The sequence below is a fragment of the Typha latifolia genome, chromosome 10 (genome assembly GCF_019914945.1).
Source record: "Typha latifolia isolate L0001 chromosome 10, TyphaL0001v2, whole genome shotgun sequence".
NCBI classification, from domain to species: domain Eukaryota; kingdom Viridiplantae; phylum Streptophyta; class Magnoliopsida; order Poales; family Typhaceae; genus Typha; species Typha latifolia.
In genome coordinates this window covers 6,988,276-7,015,521 of record NC_133095.1, presented here as the reverse complement: position 1 = coordinate 7,015,521, position 27,246 = coordinate 6,988,276, and the positions used below count along the sequence as shown (strand labels likewise).

The 27,246-nt window shown below is 37.5% G+C and overlaps 1 protein-coding gene across 6 annotated transcripts in view; it reads left to right on the top strand.

Annotated features, from left to right (window-relative positions):
- The first annotated feature begins 291 nt into the window (after positions 1 to 291).
- Positions 292 to 27,246, top strand: part of LOC140796863 (ATP-dependent zinc metalloprotease FTSH 12, chloroplastic) — a 66,426-nt gene continuing 39,471 nt past the window's right edge. For 2 of the 6 annotated variants that reach the window (XM_073150015.1, XM_073150016.1), the window contains exons 1-10: positions 292 to 735; positions 5,187 to 5,371; positions 11,479 to 11,696; positions 13,641 to 13,936; positions 15,927 to 16,004; positions 16,147 to 16,389; positions 16,502 to 16,642; positions 16,765 to 16,932; positions 17,414 to 17,526; positions 22,440 to 22,656. In XM_073150015.1, the coding sequence (XP_073006116.1) occupies positions 328 to 735; positions 5,187 to 5,371; positions 11,479 to 11,696; positions 13,641 to 13,936; positions 15,927 to 16,004; positions 16,147 to 16,389; positions 16,502 to 16,642; positions 16,765 to 16,932; positions 17,414 to 17,526; positions 22,440 to 22,656 (2,067 nt within the window). In that variant the 5' untranslated portion in view covers positions 292 to 327. The remainder of the gene's footprint in view (positions 736 to 5,186; positions 5,372 to 11,478; positions 11,697 to 13,640; positions 13,937 to 15,926; positions 16,005 to 16,146; positions 16,390 to 16,501; positions 16,643 to 16,764; positions 16,933 to 17,413; positions 17,527 to 22,439; positions 22,657 to 27,246) is intronic. The other 4 variants (XM_073150013.1, XM_073150014.1, XM_073150012.1 and 1 more) reach the window with 2 other exon arrangements.

Sequence of the window (27,246 nt, the reverse complement as noted above, 5' to 3'; positions counted from 1 at the left end):
CTATTATTATTATTGAGCGGCTCGTTAAAGGTTACAATATGCTTAAAGTTCACTTGAATTAAAATTAAATAGGCCACTCTCGATTATAAACTCTACATTCAAAATCAATTTCAAGCTAAACATCATCGCATCTACTAGGCCTGGACAGAGCTCGACTCCAAAATCCACTCACTACACTCACTACACTCACTGCACTCACAGTTGAAAATCAAGTGCAGCGCACGTGCCTGCAACCATCCTCCAATCTCCATAGCGGCAGGAGCACGATAAAACCCAAAACCCACACCATCCAACCCGTATCTCCGCTCCATCCTCTCGGACTGAGAAATGGAGCTCGCGGCAATCCCTTCCACACTATCCCCTCCATTTTCTTCTGCTTCCCTCTTCTCGAAATCGTTCCCTTCTCTTCCGACCCAAAGAAGAAGAAGGAAGCTTTCCTGCAGGAGGAGGTATCCTCCCCAAGCTTCCGCTTCGGGAGCGGGAGATGGCCCGGCACGGTTCTCGTGGCGAAACTTCTCCGAGTCCATTCGCCTCGGGTCGGAGCGGTTCCGGTCAAGATTCGGCGAGTACCTACGTGAGGAGACCGGAATTGATCTCGACGCCGCGAATCTCAAGGCCGGCGAGATGCTCGGCGGTGTTCGGGATGCCGTGGAGAAGAGCCAGGCGGCGGTGGATCGGTTCAGGTCGGAAGTGTTTCCGGAGTTCATAGAATGGAATAAGTGGGAGAATTGGAAGGTGCGTTTCTTTTTGGTGGCAGTTTTAATTCCTCTTGAAAAGATAAGTTTTTTGGATATTAATATGGAAAATGGAATGAGATTTTATGAGTCTGTCATGTTAGCTCCATTCTCATTCTTGTCTGAGAAATAGTTCGCGCATTTCCAGCGCATATCTGAGGGCAAGATAAACTATTGGTTTAAGTCGGGCGATGGTAATATGATTTACTATTAGATTGCATTGAAACATTTTTGCAAAAGAAGCACATATACCAGTCTATACAATGCATAAGTTGCACTTGTCTCTTAAAAGTAGATATTATCCAATCAAGGAAGGCAAATATATCAGCAAGGAGATCTGGAGCATGTATATACCTCCTACACAGGCACAATTGATCAGCTTAATATATTTTGTACCGCATCAGTAATTGATGAGCCATAACCAAATAACCAGCTACTTATATTTTTCAAAATCCTAGTTGTTCTCTATTCATGGGTATGAATTATCAATCTCCTCAATAAGATCTTCTTGACCCTTACTCAAATGGTCCAGTAGCATAAAGCAAAGGTTAGGGGTGAAAACAGATCTAATACAAATCAGATAGTGCTCAACTCACATCTGAATCTATATTTTTATTTCAGATACAAATTGAATAGTGCTCAACCCACATCCGAATCCATATTTTTGGTCCTAATACTTGTATCTTTTCATGGCTCATTTTTGCTATCGATTATCAAATTAAAAGACTAATTTTGCAATCTAATCGTTATCATATCTAGGAACTCTCCCCTACTATTACCAAAAGAACAAATCACACCCTTGTACAGTGCAAATCCACAACCAATTTTGGACTTCAAAGAACTTTGAGTTAACCAAACCATGTTAAAATGGAAATTGTGCTTAACAACAACACTTGCATCAAAGCAAAACTTAACTCTTAGGTACAAAATAAGGTGATCAAACATAGGTTCAATACATTAATTGTAACACCCAAATCGATCACAACAAGTCCTCACTTCTTAAGCTACAAGCAAATGGGCCAGGTGCTCTTCTAACTCTATTTTAAAAATTTGAACTTAAACAAACACCTCTCAAGGCCTGAATATGAGAAAAGAGGTCATGGTCTGAATATGTAGTGACAGCATGCTTTTATTTTTGTAAATGCCAATATCACTTAGTAAATGCAACTGGCTTGAGAAGTGAAAGAAAATGGTAGTACAACTTAATAATATACATACCTGGGAAGTACTTTTCAAATGAAAAAAAAACAGTGAATCTCCTATCCAAGTGAATTGGTGGTGTGGATGGTGAATTAAAGATAAAACTTCCTCTGTTAAAATTAAAACAAAATCTGAAAAAAAAGAAAATAAACATTACTTAATAAGGAAGCAAAGCTAAATGAAAACTCCTAAAATTGAAAACTACAAGGAACCTCTCAAATCTTTTTAGGCTAGAGAAGAGATCTTGAACAAGTAAAATACTAACTTAACAATCAAGCTACTGAATTAACAAGGATTCACTATTGTGATGAAAACTAGGCCAATTTAAATAGAATCAAGCTACCGACTTAACAATCGAGCTACAAAAGTAAATTGCATTAAGTTGGAGGCAATCATATAGGTGGAGAGGTTGGAGAGGTGATGGCGACGGAGGAGTTCAAGACAATGATGGCGATAGAGGAGGAGTTGAAGACGGTGATGCCGACGGAGAAAGAGTTGAAGATGATGATGGTGACAGAAAAGGAGTTGAAGATGATGATGGCAACGATGGAGGAGTTAAAGATGGTGAACGACCGATCGAGTAATGGCGAGGAGAGATTTCTGTGGAGGTGGCTGTCGATTTGGGAAAGAGATGGAGAGAGTTAGGTTATAATCAGTGAGTTGAGGGTTAGGTAACTTAGATTATTGAATTGGTAGGGGTATTTATATTAGCGGTTAATCGGATATCCGCTATCTGAATCCAAATCTGAATATATTAGTTATACTCGTATCCGTATCCAGATCCAACTTTTTCTAAAAAGACTTATGTATCTGGATCCAGATCCAGATATTTAACTAAAAGCCTATCCATATCTGGATCCGGATCAAAAAAGATTTTTTCATCCATATCCGATCCAATTCGGATTGGGTAATGGGTTGGGTCGAACTTAAACTGACCCATGTTCACCGCTAGCAAAGATGGATTCTAAGAAAGATAAATGTTTTGAATGGCGCTTGAGGCGGCCACCTTGGCGGGGCGATGCATTGTCCACCTCGCAAACATGAGTTTGCAGCCAAGAAATGGTAGATAGGTTGGGGAGAAGGTAGGCAGAGGAGATGAAAGGGCCTACGATGCTGAGGTTGGTGAGGTCAGGGGAAGTTGAGGGCTTATTCTGCCTGCAACAAGTGGAAATCTTGGTTTAGAGAGGAATGAAGTGGAAAAGGAGGAAGAGTGGAAGGATATGAAGAGTTCTCTCATGGTGATTTTTGGCGAGGAAGAGAGAAAATGGAGATGTGAGAGTGTCTAATCATTAGTGGATAAGAGATTAGGTAATTGTTTTACTTTTGAAAAGAAAAGAGTAATGAGACATGAGGGGAAAGGAGAGAGAGCAAGTGGGGAGATTATTTTGAATTTTTGTATACTATATTAGTATATATTAAAACATATTCTATATTAGTAGTTTTCTATGTGAAAGTATTTAGTGTTAAAGAAGTATTGTTTCCATTCCTTCACATATCATATTGTTGATGATTTTTCTGAACCATCTTAATTACTTCTGGATTTTTCTGTCGGTTGAAGCAAGTTCTCAACCACTTGCACCCTGTTTGGACCAGTAGAATTTAATTGCTTCGGAATTCCAGTTTCACCAATTTGCTTTCTCAGGGATTCTAGGATATTTTGCATTGAATGCAGAATGTATATTATGCAGTATGTTCTCAATGACTATTTGCTGGTTTGACAACCAAAGATTGTGCCTCTGCTATTCATATTTTCAAATAATATAATGTAAATTCACCAAACATAGCTTGACATAATAGTTTGTTTGCATCGCCCGTAATCTTCATGATTCTGGTTGTCTGCCAAAATGGATCAATTTCAGGGACAGATGGAAACTAGTCTGGATCCAGGAAAAGGCTAGGTTTGATTCTAACTCGAGTTTAATACTGAGTTTCACTGGTTTTAGCTTGTTTAGGGTGAGCTTCGTCTTGTTTAGGTTGTGTTTCAGCTTGTTTTGACCAAACGAAGATAAAGTATAGAAGATAGTGTATTGGTCAAAATTTAGTTGTTTTAGGTCAGGCGATATGCTAATGTGTCACAGTTTCGACTTTCGAATAATTATAGTCCACGGCCAATACTTTAGCTATAGAACCCATCTTTCCTAACCTATGAGTCATTCTCTCAGTCTCTCTGAAATGATCAGATTTACTTTTGGAATAGAAATGTTACAATCCTAGGCAAGTAAGTGTCCTTCAAAATCACAAGCTCCACTGAAATAAACTGTTGATTTTACAGGATTTTGTGTTTGCAGATAACTACTGAGAATGTTTAACCATTCAGAAAACTGCTGATATTATAGTGATTTTGAGAGATGTTAGAATGGTAATATTTAAGAACTACCTCTTTGCATATGCATTTTTCTGTAATGTTTATAAAAGAACTTCCTAAAATCTTTGATTGCTGCCCAATTCACCTCCTGGCTTGGGTCTATGCATTATGGTTGGCAATTGAGAAGCTATTGATGTTGATCATGCAGGAATTGACATACCATAATGCTAGGTACATAATTTTCTGATTTTTCACAATTTTATTCCTTTTTCTCTCATCTTTCTATCTTTTTTGTTCTTTTGTTCTTTTTTTTTCTCCTGAGTTTTGGTGGATCTCTGCGCCCAGTGCTAAAGCCATTGCCTGCTACACAGCTACTGCCTACTGCAGCCACCTCCATTGTGAGACAACTGAGCAGTCATCTCCTCCTTTTTGTAGATGTCCTTGATCACATCCATCTATTTTCTGAACGCTTCTTTTTTAATGCCAATATGTATTATCTGGTCAAACCTGATGTTTTTTCTACACTTTTTTTTTTTTTCAGAAATCTACTTACAACCAACCTATGAGTTTCCTTTGTTTCGACTAGTACAAGCCTTAATATTTACTTTTTGTACATGTCCTTGATCATAGCCATCTATGGAGATTTCTTTATTAATGCCAATATGTATTATAGGATCAAACCTGAGGGTTTTCCTACAAAATTCCTTCTCTACTAACAAAAGTATGAGTTTTCTTTGTTTTCAGTCTTTTGACTAATACAAAGCTTATCAGATAACCCTTTATTATCATTATTTTATCTATTTACTTCTTCATCCTTCATTCATGAGATAAATGCAGTAGTAAAGTATAGGTGGTTAACATCTCTTACAGTTTTCTTAATTTTTAAGTCTACATTTTTTTTCCTTGTTATTTTAATATGTATATATGTCCAATTTTGTTATTCTTAGGACTTTGAGAAATTGGAACCAAGACGAGTTGGGGCCTTGGCATTGTATCTTACTGTTATTGCTATCGCATTTTGGAAAAGCTATGCAGCTTTTACTTCAATAATGGGTCATCAGCGCAGAAGGGAATTAACAGAGGCATACATGGAGGCATTGATTCCTGAGCCATCTCCGACTAATGTTAGGAAGTAAGTGCATAAGAAATTATTTGAACTCAGCCTTCTCATCTTTCTTCTGTTGTTACTTCTTACTTGCAATTTCTTTTTACTGAAAATAAAGAAATTAGTGAATTGCTGCAGTCTTTTTTGAGTTTAGACTCTTGTGTGGTTCGCTATGAGAAGATGGGGCATACAACTGAAATGCACACTGTTTCATTTATGATTTCAATTATAAATCAATATTGAGAGCTTTTTTTAGAAGAAGCTAGAATTCATTGGGAGGTTTGATAAAATTTAAGGTGTTCATCAAATTATATCTTGTGTTTTCCATGAATGAGTGGTGGATTCTCAAACAATTTGATAGCTTCTCTCACGCAGAAACTTAGCACAGAGAATAAGGGACTATACCATGGTTCTAAGTTGGGATCAGCTGAAATGGATCGGGATCCAGGGCAGGAACCAGTTTAGTGACTGGTTTCAGCTAGGTATCGGCCAGATTGGCTGATCTCGCCCGATACGGCTCTCCTTCTCTCTTCTCTCTTCTCTCTTTTCTTTCTCCCTCTCTTTTCTCTATTCTCTCTATTTTTTTTTTCATTTCTTCTCTCTATAGCCTTTCCCTCTCTCTTTTTCTTCCTCTCTTTCGTTCTATCCTTTCTCTCTCGCTTTGGATCTTTGTTACTGCAGCAGATTTTAACAGAGAGTTAGATAGAGAGACGAGAGAGAGTATATAAAGAGAGAGGGAGTATAGAGAGAGAGAGGGAGTATAAGAGAGAGTGGGAGGAAGAGAGAGAGAAAAAGAGTAGGGAGAAAGAGACAAAAAGAAAAAAATGAGAGACAAAAAATTGCCCTCAGGCAATAAGAGAGGAAGAGAGAGAGAGAAAGAGGAGGGAGAGAGAAGAAATGGAAAAATAAAATCAGAAAAACAAAATTTGCCTTGCATAAGAGAGAGAGAGAGAGAGAGAGAGAGAGAGAGAGAGAGAGAGAGAAGGGAGAGAGAAGGGAGAGAGAAGGAAGGAAAAAATTAGATTTTTTTTTGCCTTGGTAGTAATAGAGAGAGGGAAGAAAAGAAAGAGAGAGGGGAAGAGAAAGGAGAGCTAACTCAGTATTCATTAAAATTAGTAAGTAAATATATTTTTTAATTTTTAGGCTTCATATGTGAGTAATTATTATTTTCTTATTTTTTGTCATTTTTTCTAAATTTTTAAAATTTTTTCTGTATTTTAAAATAATATTTAATTTTTTTGTAATTTAAAAATAGTCCGATCTGATACTGATGGCTGATACGTTTTGTTTTTTCGGAGGCTGATCCCAATCCCGATACCGAGTTTTGGAGTCTTTGATTGTATTAAACTATGAAACCTAAATTGGGGATGAAGATAAAGTCAGGCTTCAAAGCCTGTACTTAGTTAAACAGAAGGTAAATACCTGCTGCAACTTCTTTTAGCAAGTGTATCAGTCATGGTCCTGTGAATCTGGAATCATTTATGGAGACTGGGAAGAAAGATGATCCTTCAATACTACAATATACCTAGTCCTTTGGAGTAGATATAGATAATACAGAAACTAGAGTAAACATAAAAATCAAATAGTATAAAATCAATATGAAAGGATTGGAGTAGATATAGATAATACAGAAAGTAGAGTAAACATAACAATCAAATAGTATGAAATCAATATGAAAGGGATAGCACCATGGGCTACTAGAGATGCCTTGGCATCAAGACTCATACAAATGAATTGGTCTCATACCTTCTTCAGGGGAACACACTAGGTGGAAGCATGAATTCTTTATTGTTCTTTCGATTTAAAGAACCTTCTTTATTTCCATTTAAGGACAAGTAGTAGTTCATTGAGGTTTACTGTTCTCTAAGATTGCGTTCTTAACAATTTAGTCTTTACATGCTTAACTTTTGATTGGATATTCGTGGCCATCCTAGATATTCATTTGCAGGAGTAAGTTATCTTGCAGTGTTCCCTATGTAGAATTTATTTTCTGCAACCCAATTGTAACAATTAATATGCACTATTATTAGTTCTTTTTAAGCACACTAATCTTGCTGGGGTTCCTAAGTTGGATGTATGCAGTTGGATCTGGTTCTCTAATGAGTTTCTATTTATATCCATATACCATGTTGCCTTAGACGATAAGATAGATGGCTCACAATGTGTACTATAGTAGGAGTAGGTTGTTGTGCTAAAAGCCAGAATTGATTGGTGGTGGAAGCATTTAAAAACAAAGCAAACTAGCATAGAAGGAAATAAAGATGATTGAAAAGAAATTACAAGACTGTCGAAAGAAAAGAAGAATACCATGCCTATGACATGACAAACACCAAGTTGTCTTGCAAGACATGAGATCCAACATATGATCTTTGTGTCAGATCTATCTCCTGGAGCCTAGGAAGTATGAACACTTAAAATAGCATGCCATATCTGTGTCTGACTGTTGTCAGATATTGACACTCATTGGACACGAGATTTATCATATGCTGCAGAATTTAAAGCAGAAAACAGAACTCATCTATTTCAGAATTTTCTGCATATGCTGCTGAAATGCAATGCAGAAATCACAAATAGTGCATCCGAGAAAATTAATGTTAGTTTAGATTAGTGCAAAAATCACAGATCTGTAATTTGTCCATTATATTAATAATTTGCAATCTTACAAGTTACAACCTGTAAATGTAATGTGCAAAGAGAAAAATGATGCTACTCAATACTCATTTATTCTCATAAATCATTATATTGAATTGTATTGTCATGCATTAGCATTATGATATGTCATTTGTTATGAGATCTTTGTGGTATTGTGCAAACTTTGATTCTCTCTCATTAGTAGATTATGCATGCCAGTGTGTGTACATTATAATAGCAAAGTATTTCTGTAGATGTATATATATAAACTTATATTTTTAATTATTTATTTTGTCGTGTCATAATTTGTCATGTTTTATTTTTTTAAGATTTGCAATATTATCATGTCCTTATCATGTTGTATCCGTGTCCCATGCCTGTGTGCTTCTTAGGATGAAGCTAAAACTATAATGACAGGTTTTCTTTGAGAGGTGACTTCTCATGATAGATTATCCTGGAAGACCATTTGCTAATGGTAGATCGTCCCATAGAGGTGGTCTGTTAGGAGTCTTGGTGATACCATGATTGGCGTGCCTGAGCGAGTTGGCTCCGGCTCAGGCTCGGCTCGAAAATAATTTTGAGCCTTAGAATTGGGCTCAGGCTCGGCTCAGCTCAACTCGAGCCAGGTCAGACTGAGCCCGAGCCTGAAATGAGCCTATTATCAAGCCTCATTCAAGTCAAGCCGGATTGAGTTGGACTGAGCAAGATCGAGCCCAAGCCGAGCCACAACCTATTTTAGTTGAAATAAGCTTGAAATGAGCCTATCTCTCACCTCTGTCTCTTTCTCTATCATGGCGTCCAGAAGACTCTTCGTGCCAAATAATACACTAAATCCTTCCTTTATCTCCTCTGAACCCTTGCGATCTCAATTCCGTTAGGAGCCTCATTTCTCACCCTCCCTTCCCACCATCGCAAGACTCTCTTGGTGACCCCCGCCTCAGCAGGGGAAGGAGAGAAGCCAACAGTCTTGATCTCGGAGAAGCTCGATGACACGGGATTGGCCGTGCTGCACGAGTTCACTATAGTGGATTGCGCCTACGGTCTCTGCCCTGCCGAACTCTGCTCCAAGATCGCCCTCTACGATGCCCTAATCGTGAGGGGCAGGATGAAGGTGACGAGGGAGGTGTTCAAGGCTGGGAGGGGGAGGCTTAATGTAACAATCCAAAATTTTAAAACATAAATAAATAAATAAATAAAATATAATTAAACATTTAGATAATGAGGAATTTTATTTTATCTCTTATATTTTAGGATTTAGATTAAATTAAATTAAATTTTTAGGTATATTTTTAAGATATTAGAATCCTTAGGACTCTTATTATATTTTTTTTAACTATAAAAAGGGGGCTTAGAAGAAAACCCTAGAGGGGTCTTTTTAAGAGAAAAGTTAGGGGCAGTACTGTAGCAGTACCGAGAAAAGAAAAAGAGATTATTCTTGAGAGAGATTAGAGAGAAAAAAAGAATAGAAAATAGATGAAAAAAAATCTTATTATAGCAAAGAGAAGAAAAGAAAAAAGAAGTCACCTAACTTTTCTTATTATATGACTGGAAACTTACTTTGATCGCTCAATCCAAAATAATTTGATTTTCGCATCTTAATCGTATCTGCACGAATTCCAATGCGCTCCATTATTGACTTCTTTTTTCTTTTCTTCTCTTTGGTATGATAAGATCTTTTTCCATCTATTTTCTATTCTTTTTTTTTCTCTAATATCTCTCAAGAATAATCTTTTTTTTTCTCGTACTGTAGCACTGCTACAGTACCTCACCTAACTTTTCTCTTAAAAAATCCCTCTAGGGTTTTCTTCTAGGCCCCTTTTTTATAGTAAAAAAAAAATATAGTAAGAGTCCTATTAGAATAAGGATTCTAATATCTAAAAGATATACCTAAAAATTTAATTTAATTTAATCTAAATCCTAAAAATATAAGACATAACCTCATTATCTAAATGTTTATTTATATTTTATTTATTTATTTATGTTTTAAAATTTTGGGTTGTTACACTTAAGGTGGTGGGGAGAGCAGGGTTGGGGATCGACAACGTGGATCTCTAGTCGGCAACGGAGTTTGGATGCCTTGTCGTGAACGCACCTACTGCGAACACCGTCACAGCAGCGGAGCACGGGATCGCGCTTCTTGCTGCCATGGCGAGGAATGCAGGCGGATGTGTCCATAAAGGAAGGTGAGGATGTGTTCTATTTTTCCACGAAGGAAGGCAAATGCATCCACGAAGGAAGACGAGGCGGCACTGCGGCAGCGAGCATGGGTGCCAAAGGAGGAGGAGGAGGCAGGGATATGGGATATGGGAGTTAGGGTTTTCTCACCCCTTTTATATCGAGCCTATCAAGTCGAGCTTGAGCAAGTCGGCTCTAGCTCATGCTTGACCCGATATTAATTTAGAGTCGGTTTCAATGGCTTGGGCTTGGCTCATCTCTAGCTGAGTCGAGCTGAGCTTGAGCTTCAGCCGCGCTGAGCCCGAGCTGAGCCGAGCCGAGCCGCTTGTTTCTTTTGACAGCCCTACTAATCGACATAGCTATCCATGACCACTCAATTACCTATGAAAGAAAGTTTTCCTCTATACTGGATGCAAGTCTGCGTACATCTCTGAGTTTTTGGTGTGGTTTTTAACTTTTTGTCATTTACATTTTGGTTATTTTGAGGATATGTGAATTCAAAATAGTCTAGAAACTAAAAGGGAAAGAAATATTGATAGAGGCTCTATTGTTATGGACCTCGTGTACAACCTACTATAGTGACTTGATGAAGAAAGATACTGGAAATCCCAATAGTTAGAAGACAGTGCAGAGGGTGTAGCAAAGGTTTAAATTTGACCATCACCATGTATTCTTTTGTCCTGAGGTTACTGTACGTCCATATAGACCTCATAAATTGTTATGGACCTCGTGTACAACCTACTATAGTGACTTGATGAAGAAAGATACTGGAAATCCCAATAGTTAGAAGACAGTGCAGAGGGTGTAGCAAAGGTTTAAATTTGACCATCACCATGTATTCTTTTGTCCTGAGGTTACTGTACTGTATGTCCATATCCACCGATTCATCATAAATTCATAACCATATAGATACATTGTCGAGGAGCTAGGAGAATGTTGCTGTATGGGCTATGGAGCATGTGGAATCCTTTTGCATAAGTCTAGTCTTATCAAGGAAGAGTACAGATGTTTTCAGAAATTTGATCATTATTTTTGTTTTGTGATTTTGTTCAATGGTCATTTCACCTTTAATTTTTTTCTGCAATAATTTTCCTCTCTATATATTTCTATTGTTCTACAGTTAGCTTCCTGTGGATGTACATTTTAAGTATGTTGAGTTTGTACCTTGTTTTGTACGCCAAAGGAGTAAAGCATACTAGCTTTTCTGTTGGCTAGTCTTATTAGACTACTTGTTTTTGTCATCTTGTTACCTGTGAAGAAGTTGTACATCAGAACATGCTCCTAATCTGTCTTAAGTTCTTAACATATCTTTGTCTTTGTTTATGAAGATTCAAGAAAAGCATATGGAGGAAGACAATGCCTAAGGGACTGAAAATGAAAAAGTTTGTTGAAGGGCCGGGGGGAACACTCGTTCAGGATACTTCTTATGTCGGAGAAGATGCATGGGAGGATGATCAAGAAACTTCTGAGAATACTGTGAATAAAATGATTGAAAATGACACAAGGTTGAGCATTGAACAAAAGAAAGAACTACAAGGAAGCTTAGGTATCTCAGCTTGGGCCACTATCTTCAAGTAACAAATGCTTAATTTTAGTGATGGAAATTTTGGAAACAGTTCTTTTGTTCTGACAAATAATATGTAGATCAATGCGTGTCTTGATATGCTATGGAATTGAGAATAATAAATAGTTAAGAACTTTTTCTGAAATTCTTGAGCAAGCATTGCAATTAAACCATGTAAGACTCTATGTATGTGATAGTTAAGAACCTTCCCTTGTCATAGTTGGTACACTTACAATCAATTATGGAAAAACTGGTTTTGCTTGGCAGAAGGATAATAGAACTTTTGTTCTTGTTCCCCTCTGCATATGCATCAACTTTTATTTGTGTTATAATTTGTTTTGATAGCCCCAGATTTATGCAGAATATTCCTTGGCGAGAAACAATCTAGTTAGGAAAGTGATTCTAGCTTGTGGAAAATGTGGTATGCTACTTATCAAAGAGCATTCTCTAACTATTCCACCTTATGGAAAATCCTCCATTTGCAATGCAAGGGTTTTTTCTAATGGGGAAACCTCATGAGGCGTTCTTGATTTGCAATTTTTCTCATGTGACCACTCAAAAAATGATCTTGTACATGGCATGCTTAAGACATCTTATAAAGTAAAAAATGTAGAATAAGTAGTGGTAGGTTGGATATGTAATGACTAGAGTTTTGAAATATGATATCCACATTATGAAATTTTTTGTCTCTGGTAGTAGTGGGGAAATATGGAATTTTGAGGTTCAAAGAGGAGAAATCGAAACATCCCAACAATCTTCAATTGGTACTTTATCATTAATCAATTTTAATATTATTCTTGTGCTGGCAAATGAAGCCATCATCATCAATATGATTGAAGATTATCAGTAATATTTAACACAACATTCTTATGTTAGTGTTAGTACATTAAGTCTTTGATCCTCCCATCATTCTACATTCAACTAGATATAATTTTTAATTATTTAAATTATTAATAATTAATATTATGTGTTTAATTATATTATGGAGTATTCAATCATTAATATTAGTTTTAACAAATATATTCAATCATATTATGTGTTGAATAATATTAATATTTGACTATTGCTATATCTTTAATAAAATATGTCATTTATAAAAATAATCTAAAAGTAAAAGACTGTAATGTAGGTTTTAATATATATATTCAAATAAAAAATAAAAAATTGACGTGTCGAAGGCCTAAAACCATCTTTAAATATTCTATTTTTTTTATTAAAATTATGTTAATGGTGTGCTAGTGGCACGTAGGGATGTGCCGATAGTGGTACGGCACGACTATCATTGTCATAAACTATATTAGTCAACACTATCCTTTCTCGCAACTCTTTTAGTTTATTTTGTTTTAATAAATTAGTGGCCTTATTTCACTTCATGAGTTTTTTTCTTTTTTATGTTAGTTTGTCGAGAGATGTCAATCAGGCTGCAGCTTTAGTGGCTCTCCAGTTAATTCATTTTGCATTTATTCAATTATCCCTCCATTTCATTCAAGTTTGGATTCTATCACTTGATGAAACCAGGCTGAGATGCCAAGCAATTTAGCCCTGAAATCTATTGTGCATATCTGAAAGCATTACTGGTTTGGGGCATGGATCAGTTCATATGTTGCCGAAGCCTATCCTTTTGGCTGAAGTGGGCTGGTTTCAGCTGATTTTATACACCACTCTAGTGGGCCTTTACATTGAGTACTTATCCTTCGTGTCAGCTTTTCTTGTCCTTTTCTTATTAACGAACACTGTCATTGGCAATTTACTTGCCAGTGGTTAACTATATATATATATATATTGTCATTATATATTTATAGTTGGTTTGTGCATTATTTGAATTGTTTATTCTTTGTGCACATCCGTGGTAATATAGTCATGTGTATTATTGGGAGTTATTGTTTATAGACTCTTTTATCATTTCATATATGGATGGATGTCCAGGAGTTGCTAATGTCAATGTAGCAAAACAAGAAAGTGGAACAAACTGGCGTGAACGACTAGGAAAGTGGAAAGAAATTTTGCGAAAGGATAAATTGGCTGAGCAGATCGAATCAGCTAGTGCTAAATATGTAGTTGACTTTGATATGCATGAAGTGGAGAAAAGTTTACGGGAAGATGTATTAGTGAAAGCGTCAAACTCTAAAGGTGGCAGAGCACAGTGGATTTCAAAGAGATGGTGGCGCTATCGTCCAAAATTACCTTATACATATTTTCTTGATAAACTAGACTGCTGTGAGGTATGTATTTTGCATATCAACTTCCTTTGTGAGTTATTTTCTTTTGGCAGAATTTGGTGAAGTACCTTTCAAGTCCTGTTTCTTTTATTTCACATCATATTTCAAGCCCTTAGTACTTAAGTTAGTGGAGGGCAAAAGTGATGGTCTCTTGTATAATTTGTTATTTCAGATAATAATTTAGAATCTTTCCTTATCTCATCTTTCAAAAATGAGAAGCGGTAGGACAGCAGTAACAGTGTAACATTCCCTGATGAATCTGATTCACCCTTTCAAGCTGTTTACCATATTAGGGTCTGATTGAATAAGTAAAATGGAATTCAAATCATGCTTCAGTCAGTAAGCTTTCAAACAATGATGCTACTTTTGAACCTACAGTAGCACTACTGATTCTTCAAATTTACTCTTTGAGAAAAGTTTTATCAAGGATTGGTGTGCTGCTAGCATGACCATGCAACCATAGGTTCCAAATCATTGGATAGCAACACATTGACTTTGTGCATGGAGGGAGGGGGAAGGGAGGGAAGATAATGAAGAGGATGTGGGTGGCTATTTCCTCTCTAAGATCACAAAAAATCATGTAGTGGAAGCGATTTGATAATAATGCATGAGGCTCCTGCCTAACAACAGGGCAAACATCATTATCACACCAAATGACACCCTCTAGTGGAAGAAGTTTCATGTGACATGACATTTGAAAGGATGTGGAGTCATTGTATTGTTATATGATGTAGTGTTAGAGATGAGGTCAAAACTCTAGAAGTTTGATAGGATGACTTCTACTCATGGAAATCAAGTTTGTCAGCTTAGTTTATTTAACTAAAGTGAAATTAGATCAAAAGAGGTCAAAGAAGAATGACAAAGAGGAGAAGGGCAGACTTAGATCATGATGATAGCTTGACCACTATCCCTTCATCATCTCCTCCTCTTTTGAGGAGATGGTGAAGGGATAGTTACGATAGCTTGACTCTAAATAATGACGTCTCTTGTATTTGGTACAGATGTAATTTTTTGGCTAAATGTGGAGAGAGTAGAAAGAGGAAATCTCTAATGAAAATGAGAGAATGGATTGATTGATGGGAAATTCCCAAAGGTAATTAGTAAAGAATAATACTTGGGATATCCTAAAAAAATTGTATCATATAAAATTTTCAATATTAAAAATAAGGAATTTTTTAATTTTTAGGCTTAATGTGTGAGTAATTTTTAATTTTTTTATCATTTTTTCTAAATTAAACTTTTAGAATTTTCTAAATTTGTAAATAATTTTTAATAATTTTATATAATTAAAAATAGTTGATACTGTATCGGCCGAAATATAGCATTTTTTCAAGCGGCCCATCCCGAACTCGATTTCAATACTCAAATCTTGTTTTAAATAATATGTAGTTTTAGAATTTAAACTTGGGGTTTCTATTCTAATACCATATTAACTCATCAGCTATTCTAAAAGCTTGAGCTGTTAGAGAAAGATGACTTTTATATTTTATATTTTAACAACAATTTTCCTTTAGTGCATGTCTTTATTCATGTGTTTGTATGCATGCGGACCCATGCATACGCGTGCATGCAAATATGCATCTATGTATGCATGCGGGCAATGTGTATGGCAGGCACAAAGTGTCTAGATTGTCCTAGTTTCTCTCCGCCGTCACTATATGCAAATTTGTCATTTCATAGAGTAGAAGAAGATTCTGATCTCACCTTACAATTAATTTTGTTCATCATTGCTACTTCAAATTTTAAGTCTGTTTTATTTTGCAAATTCACATATTAGCTGTCTTTGATTCCATGATACTTGTCCAATTAACACTATCATTCATTGTTTCTGGTAGTACATGCAACTTGCACGGCATGGTTATAGCTATTCAGATGCAGAATGTGATAAACTGCAAAACAGGAATTAAGCTTATTTCTTCAGTTCCATTCAGCAACACTTAGCTAGTCACTGTTTATCTCTAAGTTCTCTTGAAAAATCTTTCTGATAAAACAGGTTGCTGCTGTTGTCTTTTCTGAGGACCTGAAGAAAATATACGTGACTATGAAAGAAGGATTCCCATCGGAATATATTGTAAGTCCTAAATGTTCATCTTTCACTATCTGGGTATATGATGCCTGATGCCAGACACAAAGAATGGCCAAATATGAATAATTGCTATCTTCCCGTTGGATATATAAGAAAACATGATCATCAACAAAATTTTGTTTTGTAGGTCAATATCCCTCTCGATCCCTACTTATTTGAGATTATCTCAAGTTCTGGTGTTGAAGTGGATCTTCTTCAAAAACGACAAATCCATTATTTCCTCAAAGTTGTGGTTGCATTAGCACCAGGATTGCTTATTTTGTATCTCATACGAGAATCTGTGATGCTTTTGCATGTAACATCACGGCGCTATCTCTACAAGAAGTACAACCAGCTTTTTGACATGGCTTATGCAGAAAATTTTATCCTCGTGAGCATTGCAATCTCAACTTTATTTCTTCATTAGAGTTGGTGTATTTATGCTGTAATATAAGACTTCTTGTCTCTAAATTGGTTCATCTGATACAAGTGCATATGTTCAGCCTGTTGAAAGTTCTGATGAAACAAAATCCTCATACAAGGAAGTTATATTAGGGGGTGATGTTTGGGATCTTCTGGATGAGATAATGATTTATATGAATAATCCAATGCAATATTATGAAAAGCAGGTGGCATTTGTTCGGGTAATCTATTCCAAATTTTATTTTCATATTAATCTACTCATATCTTTCTTTACTTACTATAATCACCTAACTGTTGGAATTATAAAGTATCCCATGCTGATCAGTACCTGCTTGTGTGCTAGGGTGTACTTCTCTCTGGACCACCAGGAACTGGAAAGACACTATTTGCACGTACTCTTTCGAAGGAAAGTGGCATGCCATTTGTCTTTGCTTCTGGTGCTGAATTTACAGATAGCGAAAAAAGTGGAGCAGCAAGGATTAATGAGATTTTCTCAATTGCCCGAAGAAATGTATGAATTCTATTTTCTTTTGTTCCCAACAACTGCATTTTGTTTAAGCCTTTGAAGTTAGTACTTAGTAGTGAACTTATATTTCACTGTCACTCTTTTGTGTCAACCTAGTGTATTGTATACGAGTTCCATAAGACATGATACAATGTAGTACATTTTGCTAAATGGTGTTATGAATGCTCATCAATGCATTATGGATCCATTTGGTTTTGATGTTTTGGTTACTTGTATTTAACAAATGCTTAAATTCAGGGGACCGATGGTTTGTCTTTTGCATGCTATAGCCAATCAATTGCTTAGAACATATGCAAAAACTGTATTAATTGGAACTGATAATATCATAATACCACTGTACTAGTTCCCGATACCATTGATGAACTGATGAAAATTTTGTGAAACCAGTATTCCAATGGCCCTCTTCTAGTTTTAAAGTTTTTATTTCTTTTTCTTTTTGTAAATAAATCATTGACCATTTTTGTAGGCACCCTCCTTTGTCTTTGTGGATGAGATTGATGCTATTGCAGGAAGACATGCAAGGAAAGATCCCCGGAGGAGGGCAACATTTGAAGCTCTGATAACACAGCTTGATGGAGAGTATGTATCCTTTCTTATTCTTATCTTTTAAATTTTCTCTAATATGACAGTAAGGCATAATTCTCGTGTTCATATGCTTTTGGTGAATTCGGATCAGTTTTTTGTTCTCATTTTTTTCCTCCTTTCTCGCCCACTTTTTAACTCATCTTTTCTTACTACTATCTCTTCATGTTGTTCTGTAGTAATAATTTATGAGTAAAAATTTGTTTAATTCAAGTCGAAATTCATTATAGTTTTGAGTGAGTTTTTTCTTTAGTTTTCAAATTCATATGTGACTAATTTTTAATTCTCATTTTTTTGTTATTTTTTATAAATTTTTAGAAAGTTTTCTGCATTTTAAATAATATTTAGAATTTTGGGTAATTAAAAATAGTCTGATCCGATACGGGTGACCGATACGACCGATACGACCGATACTACTGATGCTATCGTTTTTCTAGCGGTCGATCTCGATTCTGATACCGAGTTTCAGAATCTTGGCTTGAATACTCTACTTGTAAATGCATCTAATGTTTTAGTGAATGAAATAGAAGTGATGACTTCATCAAGAAAGCTTGTCTTTTCTAAGTTATTGAAATCTCTTTAATTTTTTTTAACTTTTACACAATTTTTACTCTGAGGCTATTTCATCTTGCCAAGAAGGTAAAGTGTTGCGCGGACCAGCAAACTGATAAAAAAAGGTTAAGTCTGTGACAATGTGCCTCATTGAGCTAGGCCCGCATGCCTCATGTCACTAGCACTAAAGTTTTTGATTGTACTTATAGAGTAGATAGAAACAATGCTCATAAGTTCTTTGATAGTTTTTCACCCTAGTTGTGTCAATAGTTATGTGTTAGACAGCCTTACACTCACTATAAGAGAAGTTTGTTCATGGTATTGTCTATGCAAATTTGGATAACGCTCACTCAAGATTCCTGTCCCAATTGTTAAATTTCTGAGGTAAAATCTCTGCCTTAAGCTAACCAACCTTTATTTCCATTATTCTGTGGAAATGTTTGTCAGCTCTACTCTGATTATCTAAAGGATCAACTAATTCTTTCAATGTAATTGATATATGGTATATTATGATATTTTTTAAAGGGAAGAGTAATATTCTATTTCTTTGAGCTGATGAAATTGAACTTTTCGTTTACGATTGTCACCATCTATAACAGTTTTTGTATTTATGTACTTACGTATAGTAGAAGTATATAACCCTATTTTTCCAAATATCTTGTCCGAGTCATGGTGGAAAGAAGAAAAATGGTATACTCCATAATTTGTTTGAGCTCATTGTTTCTTAAATGGTAAATGGGCCGCAGTTTGGCTTCGGGAATACAAGCAAGGAGATTCTATGGTTGTGTTAACCACAATTTTTTGGTTATCAAGTTTTAAGGTCTTGAAAAAAGAGATGTTTACCATCCATATCAGCCTCATTGTCACGACCCAAAATAGGAATCATGACCGGCCATGCATCTCAATATGCTTGAGATGCACGAAGCCTTATTAATACTCTCTACGTTTACGATGGCAAAATAAATAAACCAAATGAGAATGTGCTTCATTAAATTGTATAACTAATTGCAATAAAGATAAAACAATGTTAAAGTTTTTGAGTCTCTAAACTAAATGAATAAAACTTCTAATTTAAAGCATAAAATCTAAAAGAGCGGAAAGGTAAATAGGTGAATCCTAAGTGGAGGTGGAGTCCGGGTACATCTCGCTCAGTCACCCTGCTAACTATTACCTGAAATAGATAAACAAATACAAAAACAATAGAATCCATGAGCCAACAACTATAGCTCAGTGAGTGGAATCCACTCACTAACCAAAATTTTTTTAAATCATATTAATACTGAATAAATTAAACTAAAAGCAACAATATTCATAACGATATGCAAAATGCATGCTCTCTAAATAATAACAATGATAACAATGGAGAGATGTCACAACTTGTAACATTGTACGGTTTCAATATTTATGCTGTCATATGTCTCAATGGGTCTAAACCCTGTGGATCCACATCAACTAGAAGTCACCTCGAGATGACGCTCGGGATTTTTCTTCATAGCTGATCCGGTTAGGGTCATCAGAGGGTATCACCCTGTGATCAATACACTCTGTCTTTTCCTCTAACCGTTGAGAGAAGTTAGAGTCACCTAGGAAATTTTCTCATTCATCCTAAGACTGTTCCCTAACTCCGCCAGAGTCACCTAAGAAAGTCACCGCAGTGATCTAATTTAGGACTTTCCCCTGGACTTCCAGATAGACTTGAGTCACCACGGAAAATCGCAAGCGATTTATACCGGGACTATTCTCTAAGTCGTACCAATACTAGTCTCATTTTTTTCTTTTCACAAATTTCAATATTTGCACGAAGTATGGTGATGCACTGAATATAATAATTAAATGCACACAGAAAATATAACAATTAAATTTTCGCATGTACGGAAGAAATAAATAGATTTGCGCACAGAAATTGCAATAATTTAAATTTTTTTTACACGTAGGGGTGAAATAAATAAATTGCACACAGAAAATTTACATGGTCTGACTAAGATACGAAATACAATAAAATAAACATGTGAGTGAACCCACTCACCTGAGTCTAGGTAAGACAACCGAAATCTCAAATCTCTAGCTCACGTGTTAAAAATCACCATCTTAAATAATAAATAATAATCAAATTTTTAATTAAAACAAATATTAAAATCTTTCTATAATTTATCCCAAAAAAATAATTAATTTGGGCTAAAATAAGCCAAATCAATTAGGCTGGGCTGCAGTTGGCCCGCACGCAGCCCACCCAACTAACACCTAAATGGATTGGGCCAAGGCCCAATCCAATTAGTTAATGAAACCGGGTCGGGTTCTTTGGATTCGGATCCAACTCAACCCAAATCCAAACACTAAAAGAGAGAAGATCAGACTCGGGTTGCCCGAGTCTGTCTTCTCCAAACCGAAGAAGAGAGAGAGAGAGAGAGAGAGAGAGAGAGCGAAAGGAAAAGAGAGAGAGAGAAAGGCGCCGGCGGCCACCGCGGCGACGGTTCGCCGGCCGCACCCTCAGCTCCCCAACACCCATACGGTGCCGCCATCATCGCGAGGTGGGGGGAAAACCTGCATACGGTGGTCGATCCCATGACCGACGGCGACCGGAGCCACGAGGGCTCCAACGGCGAATGCCCACGGCACAAGGCCAACGGCAAGATGCTTCCAGACGGAATGGTGCGACCCGAAGCCGGCCGGCTGGCTAGATTTGCCGGTGGAGCCGAAATCCCAAATTAGGTATTTTCACTAAACCCTATTATTCTTTAATTAACTTTGATGGGTGGGAGAAGGCTTACGAAGGAGTCACGTAGTGATTTCTGATGGCTCCGACGACGCTTCGGCAGGCCGATTCCACGGCGTGACTCTGTTGGTAAAGGAGGAAGAAAGCGAAAGAAAGGAGGAAGAAGAGAGAGGAGAGGGCTGAGATGGTTAAGCAGAGAGAGAGAGAAGAGATTAGGGTTTTAATTTATAGATTAGAAAATAATCAAATCTAATCCGATTCGGATTAGATGAAATCCATCCTTATCTGCGCTCCGTCGCGTGCCGGAGAAGGAGAGGGGAGGGGTTGCACGTGCAGAGCACGTGCACCCTCCTCTCTCAACCCCAATTTTTTTTTTTCGATTCTGACACTCATAGTTATTTTTCAATGTTTAAACTTCAAACAAGCATGAAGTAAAACATATTCAGACAATGCTCAGATATTATAGATGTTTCATTCCCTCTGAAGCACCTGTTATTGAAAGATTTGGACCTTGACACCTTGTGATTTAGAGAAATGTATAGCATTGAAAATCTGCGCGTCTGTTGATAACTTCATGGCAAAGAAAATCTGAGTGTTCATGGTCTTCTAGGAATTCATTAAGTTGATGATGTTGTGGCTTTTAGCTAACCCCTTAGTTTTTCCTTTTACTATTCTATAGAAAATATAAGTTCTTAAAATACATATATGATCATAGCAAAGATGCCATGTCAAAGCCCTAATATTTAGTGTTGTTTGATGTTTATTGTTGCTTGGTAATAATTTTTATTGAAGATGGATGTGGGTCTAAAATTATACATATAGAAAATGAACATATAAGAACTTTTGTTACCTATGTCTTACCAAAAGTAGTTGGCTTAAGAATGATATAAAGCAATACAAAAGTTAGAGCATCTTATTAGGTTGATGGTATCTAATGTTCACTGCAAAGAATTATATGGTACTGCTATATGGTTTTAACAATTATTGTGACATACATACCTACTCCAGAAACTCAAGTAGTAGCTCAATGATAGAAGCCTTCATACCATTTGCGTTATTTTAATCTCTCCAAACGAAATAAACACAGAATGGAACCTTAACTTTAATGTCATTAAGAGATACTTATCTTGAAACGCAACAGCTGCTTTCTTAGAGGATTGTGACCTCCGGCTTCAGATTCGTAACCAAGAGTCTGATAACTATCCAGTGTCTCCATGTCCAACTTCCAATTTGTGTTGAGAATTGAGATGGTCATGGTAATCTGTGAATCGGTAAGTTCATCTACAGATCAGATATGACATATCCACAACGCCAACAGATAGCTTAAGTAAAATTTCTTACCATGAACATAATCATCAATTCATCACCATCACCATCACCATCACCATCATCAATTGGTTGTGAAACATTTGATGTTCTTATTGCATGCCACTACTAGTTTGCAGTGGATTCATTTAGTTCAAAATTATTACAAAATCATTCCGTGCCTAAGCACAGAGAGTGCAGGTGCAAAGTTTCATGGCTGTATTGTTCTCTCCTCATCATTCCATTTGTTCAAAATTGTCCGGAATGGTTGTGTTTGTATTGGAAACAATAAGGGTTTTCTATTGACATTCTCTTGTTCTAAACATTTTATTGTCTGCAGGAAAGAGAAAACTGGTGTTGATCGTTTTTCTCTCAGACAAGCTGTAATATTCATCTGCGCAACAAATCGACCAGATGAATTAGATCCTGAATTTGTCCTCCCAGGACGTATTGATCGCCGCTTGTATATTGGTTTACCTGATGCTAAACAGCGTGTTCAAATATTTGGTGTGCATAGTCATGGTAAGAGACTTGGAGAAGATGTTGACTTCAGAAAGGTACCTAACTACCTATGTATTTCCTGCTATTCTGATTTGCAGTAGGACATGAAGTACATAATGTACTGTAGAACTTGCATTTTTCTGCTATAGCAGAACTAGAATGGAGAGATGTATAAAAACTGTGTATCTTAAATCTTGATTCTTTACCTGTATCTAACATTGTTAACGTCAATGACTTTAGGCAGGTATTGTTTAAAGACCAGGTCTTATATCATAAGAAAGTACTTGAGTAATAATAAGTGCAGGAACTAGGAAGATTATTCACACTCCATTCAGCTTCACAAGTTTAATCTTTCTTCCCAATAAATATGATTCTTCAAGAGAATTCAGTATTAATCAAAGAAAATAATATATATTTTTGTCAGTCCTTCAAGAACTTGATTGAGTTTAGTATAAGAAACATAATTAAGAAGAAATACACAAATTACAAAGAAGATTCTTCTATTAGTATTTCTTAGTAGCAACTATTGTACATCCTTTTGAAATTCGGAAGTAACAAGGAAATACTTTATTCTTGATACCTTGAAATTGTTTAAGGATTGATAAGAAAATACTCTTTATTAACTTGTTTACATTATTGATGATTGCCATGGTGGCCACTATGAAAGTCTTTCATGTTTCACGAGCCAAAAGCAGGTGGATCTGAGTCAGTCATGTCACTATAGGTGTGTCACATCTTGGTTATCTTTCATATTCTTTAACGGATAGTATCTTGTGGAATTTTTAACTGCAGATCCGCTGGATATTCTTTTAGTATTTTTGGTTAGGGACGTAGAGGAGGAAGAGAGGAAGATAGGAAGAGTTTGAGCTATAGAAGAGGGGGATCGGAGGTGGGACGAAGACGGCTGGTAGAGAGGGATGTGGGAGAAGAGCAAATGGCTAGAGGAGAAGGGAGAGGAGAGTTAGGGTTTGCTCTAATTAACTTAGGATTCCAAATTAGGGCTGCACTCCGTATTTATACGCAGGCTAACTGAACTGACTTGACCCTAGTCTACATGGACTCAACTGAAATAATTGCAATAAGCAAATCTAATTGAGCCCCTACATAGGTCCTATATGGCTATACCCATGCGCCTAAGTCACCCTCTACTTATTTGGTTCGCATCAATCCACCACGCTTCCGTTTATCTTGTTCTTAAGGTGTCAAATCCGAATAGTGGTCCATAAAGTCGCTTCATCAATTGCGCTCCCGTACCATTCCACTTATATCTCATTCACTAGTTTTCCTTGGACCCATGTGTGCCTCCTCGCAAGGATTCGAGCTAGAATAAGGTCAATTGGTTCAACCCTAGGCTCGGGTGGGACTGCACCTGCCGACTCAATTGAAGGGATCTGAGCCTTCAGATTGGACACATGGAACACCAGGTAAATGTGAGCCTCCTCAAATAGTGCTAGCCAATAGGCTATAGGTTAGAGTCGTTCTGTCATTTAGTATGACCGAAGAACTTAGGCACCAACTTTTGGTTAAGGATGGGGTCTCATCGTACTTTGTCGATATGGTTGAAGTTTCACGTAAACCCAATCCTCATCCGGTATTGGGCTGCAGTCAAGTGCACTTTGAGCCCTCAAAGAACCTCGTCTCGGTCGCACAAGATCTTGTCCTCCTTGGTTCAATCAGCACCGGCTGAAGGTAAGTAAGCCTATAGAGTCGGCAGCGGGCGTTTGCATGGCCTCAAACATAGTCATGCTAATGGTTGAGTGATGTGTGGTGTTGTACGACCATTCCACTTAAGGCAAATAGGTCAACCATTGCCGTGGATGCTCACCCACGAAGCATCTCAAGTATCGCCCAAGCAACAGATTAGCACTTCGGACTGGCCGTCTGTCTAGGGATGATAAGCGAAACTCATCTAGAAGTTGGTCCCTTAAAGTGCGAAAAATTTCTGCCAAAATTGACTAATACAAATGTGATCTCGGTTAGAAACAATCGACTTGGGTATACCGTGCAACTTGGCCACATCGCACACGTAGACCTCTGCCACCTTCTTTTGCCATGTATGGATGGGCCACCACCATGACCACCATGTGCCCATGGACTGATGGTAGACCGTCGATGAAGTCCACTACAACATCCTCTCACATGCGCTCAAGGATCAGTAGCAGCTGGATCAATGTGGCAGATTTGCTTGAGTCGCTCTTTGCTTTGGTACACTTTGCAAGCTTGCACATAGGCCTGTACATCCATCTTCATTCTAGTCCAAGTGCAGCTTTGGGACAACCGTTTATATGTGTGAAATGACCCCTCATGTCTAGCCATTAGCGTGTCGTGAAAATGTCGCATCATCTCTGACTGCAATTTGGTGTTGGCTGGAACTACCACCCTTCCATAGTCAGATTCTTTCCGTAAGGCCTTTCATTCGTGGTAAGGTTATCAGGCTCATCCCGTGGCACTAAGACACTACTGTGTGTTCTATTTTACATGTCCATTTTCCCTACTTTCGATTTCTCGTATTATGATGTTAGAGATCACCTTTTGGGATTTAGCACGATCATATGTGCTTGGAATTTCAATAGGATTATATTCTAGCTTGTTCCAGCGGTATGCCTAGCTTGCTGCTTAGATTAGTGGTCTACCCTCTTGCATCAATATCGCATCGATGCTGACCCTCGCGGTGTCTCACTCGATGATGAATGTTTTCTCGAAGTTAGGCAAGGCCAAAACAGGGGCCTCAAAGGCAGCTTATTCGTCCATATGAACTCTTCCTTTTGCAACAAGGCCGTGAGTGAAGCCCTAGGAACCCGCGTAACTCCTTTGTCGTCTTTGGCATAGTTGTCTTTGAATCGATGGTAGTAACCAGAGAGCCTAGGAACTCGCGTAACTCTGTCATCTTCGGCAGCAGCCATTGCACCATGCTTTGCACTTTGTTTGGATCGGCTTTCGCTTCGTCTTTGGATATAATGTGGCCTAAGTATTCCATCCTTTGCTGCTCCCACGAGCACTTTGAGTCTTTCACCTTCAACTGGTGCGGTCGCAAAAGATCAAGGACGATGTGGATTTGTCACAAATACTCCTCCCATGAGTAGTTGTAGATCAATATGTCGTCAAAAAATATCAGCACATACCAACCATAGTAAGGGCCTAAAAATGTCATCCATTAGGCTCTAAAAGGTGGCCGGGGCATTGATGAGACCGAAGGGCATAACGGGAAACTTGTAGTGCTTATTATGAGTTCGATACACTATTTTGTGCATCTCGAATGGATCCACCCTCATTTGACGATATCTCATCTATAAGTCTAGCTTGGAGAAGTAGTATGCACTTGCCAATTTGTTTAGCAACTCTTTAATAAGCTGTATTGGGTACCAATTTTTGACGATGATGGCATTTAATGCTCGATAGTCTACACAAAAAATGCCATGCTTTGTCCTTCCTCATGAGCAAGACAAGTGAAGAGTAGGCGCTCGATAACATCTTGTTCACCATCTTAGTTATGGCTTCCTTTTGGATGAAGGGGTATCCATAAAGTTGTACATTCTTTGGACTTGCTTCTGACATAATCTCAATTCGATGGTCTTGCATCCTAGGAGGAGGCAAGCCATGCGACAATTAAAGTACATCTGCGAATTCCTACAAAACAGCTTTCAAGTCAGCTAGTAAAGGATATGTAACATTATTACCAGTGGGCCTCCTGATTATTTGCATGAGAAAATTGCGACACACCACCTGTGATATCCTCTCTAGTGACCGCAAGCAGCCCTCGGCTTCCATGGGCTGTGCTCCTACCAGCTGGACCCACTCGTCTCCTCGGTTGAACTCTATCACCATGGTAGCAAAGTCAAAGATGATCAAACCTAGTCCACAAAGTTACTACACGCCTAGCACCAAATCGGCTCCTCGAAGGGCCAACAGATAGAGATTGATCCGGAAGAGATGCCCTTGGATTTGTAGCTAGACTTGGCGGCACATTTCTTCCTCAGCACCATGCCATCTCCTATGGCTACTCGAAGCCCGCGGAAGGCTCCGGCTCTAAACCCAATCGCGACACCATTCGCAAGTCTAGAAAATTGTGTATGCTCCTTGAATCAATAAGGCTCCTTGAATCATACCTTCCAGCTGAAGGGTGTTTGGAGTGGTCTCACCGGCGAAGGTGTGCATGGACAGCTCCACATGGGCATCAATGTCACTGTCCTCTTCGGCTTGGTAATGATCCTCTATTGGGCAATCCTCCATATTGCCTTTGGTTTCATCATCGGCTGCCTCCTCTATCAACATGACGGCTTTGTTTGGCGACAATTATGCCCCGGGACAAAGCATTTGTCGCAATAAAAGCAAAGACTCTTATAGCGCCATTCTTCCAATTATGCTGGAGTAAGGCATCGACCCATCATCCTCCACTGCCTCTTTGGGAACAAAATAAAAGAACATTTTTTAGCTTTATCTAGCTGAATGAGAAATAAGGTAATTCTCATTCCTAGCTTGCTAGAGTGCAATTAGTAATATTACCTTCAAAAAATCACATTAGAGAGCATCTTATATCTACAGTAGTCTCCTAACAATGATATAAGAACTTAAAATCTGCATAAAATAGTTTAGAAGATAACCCTAAAAATAATTCTAGTTGGAGTATTCTTTCTCTATATTTCATC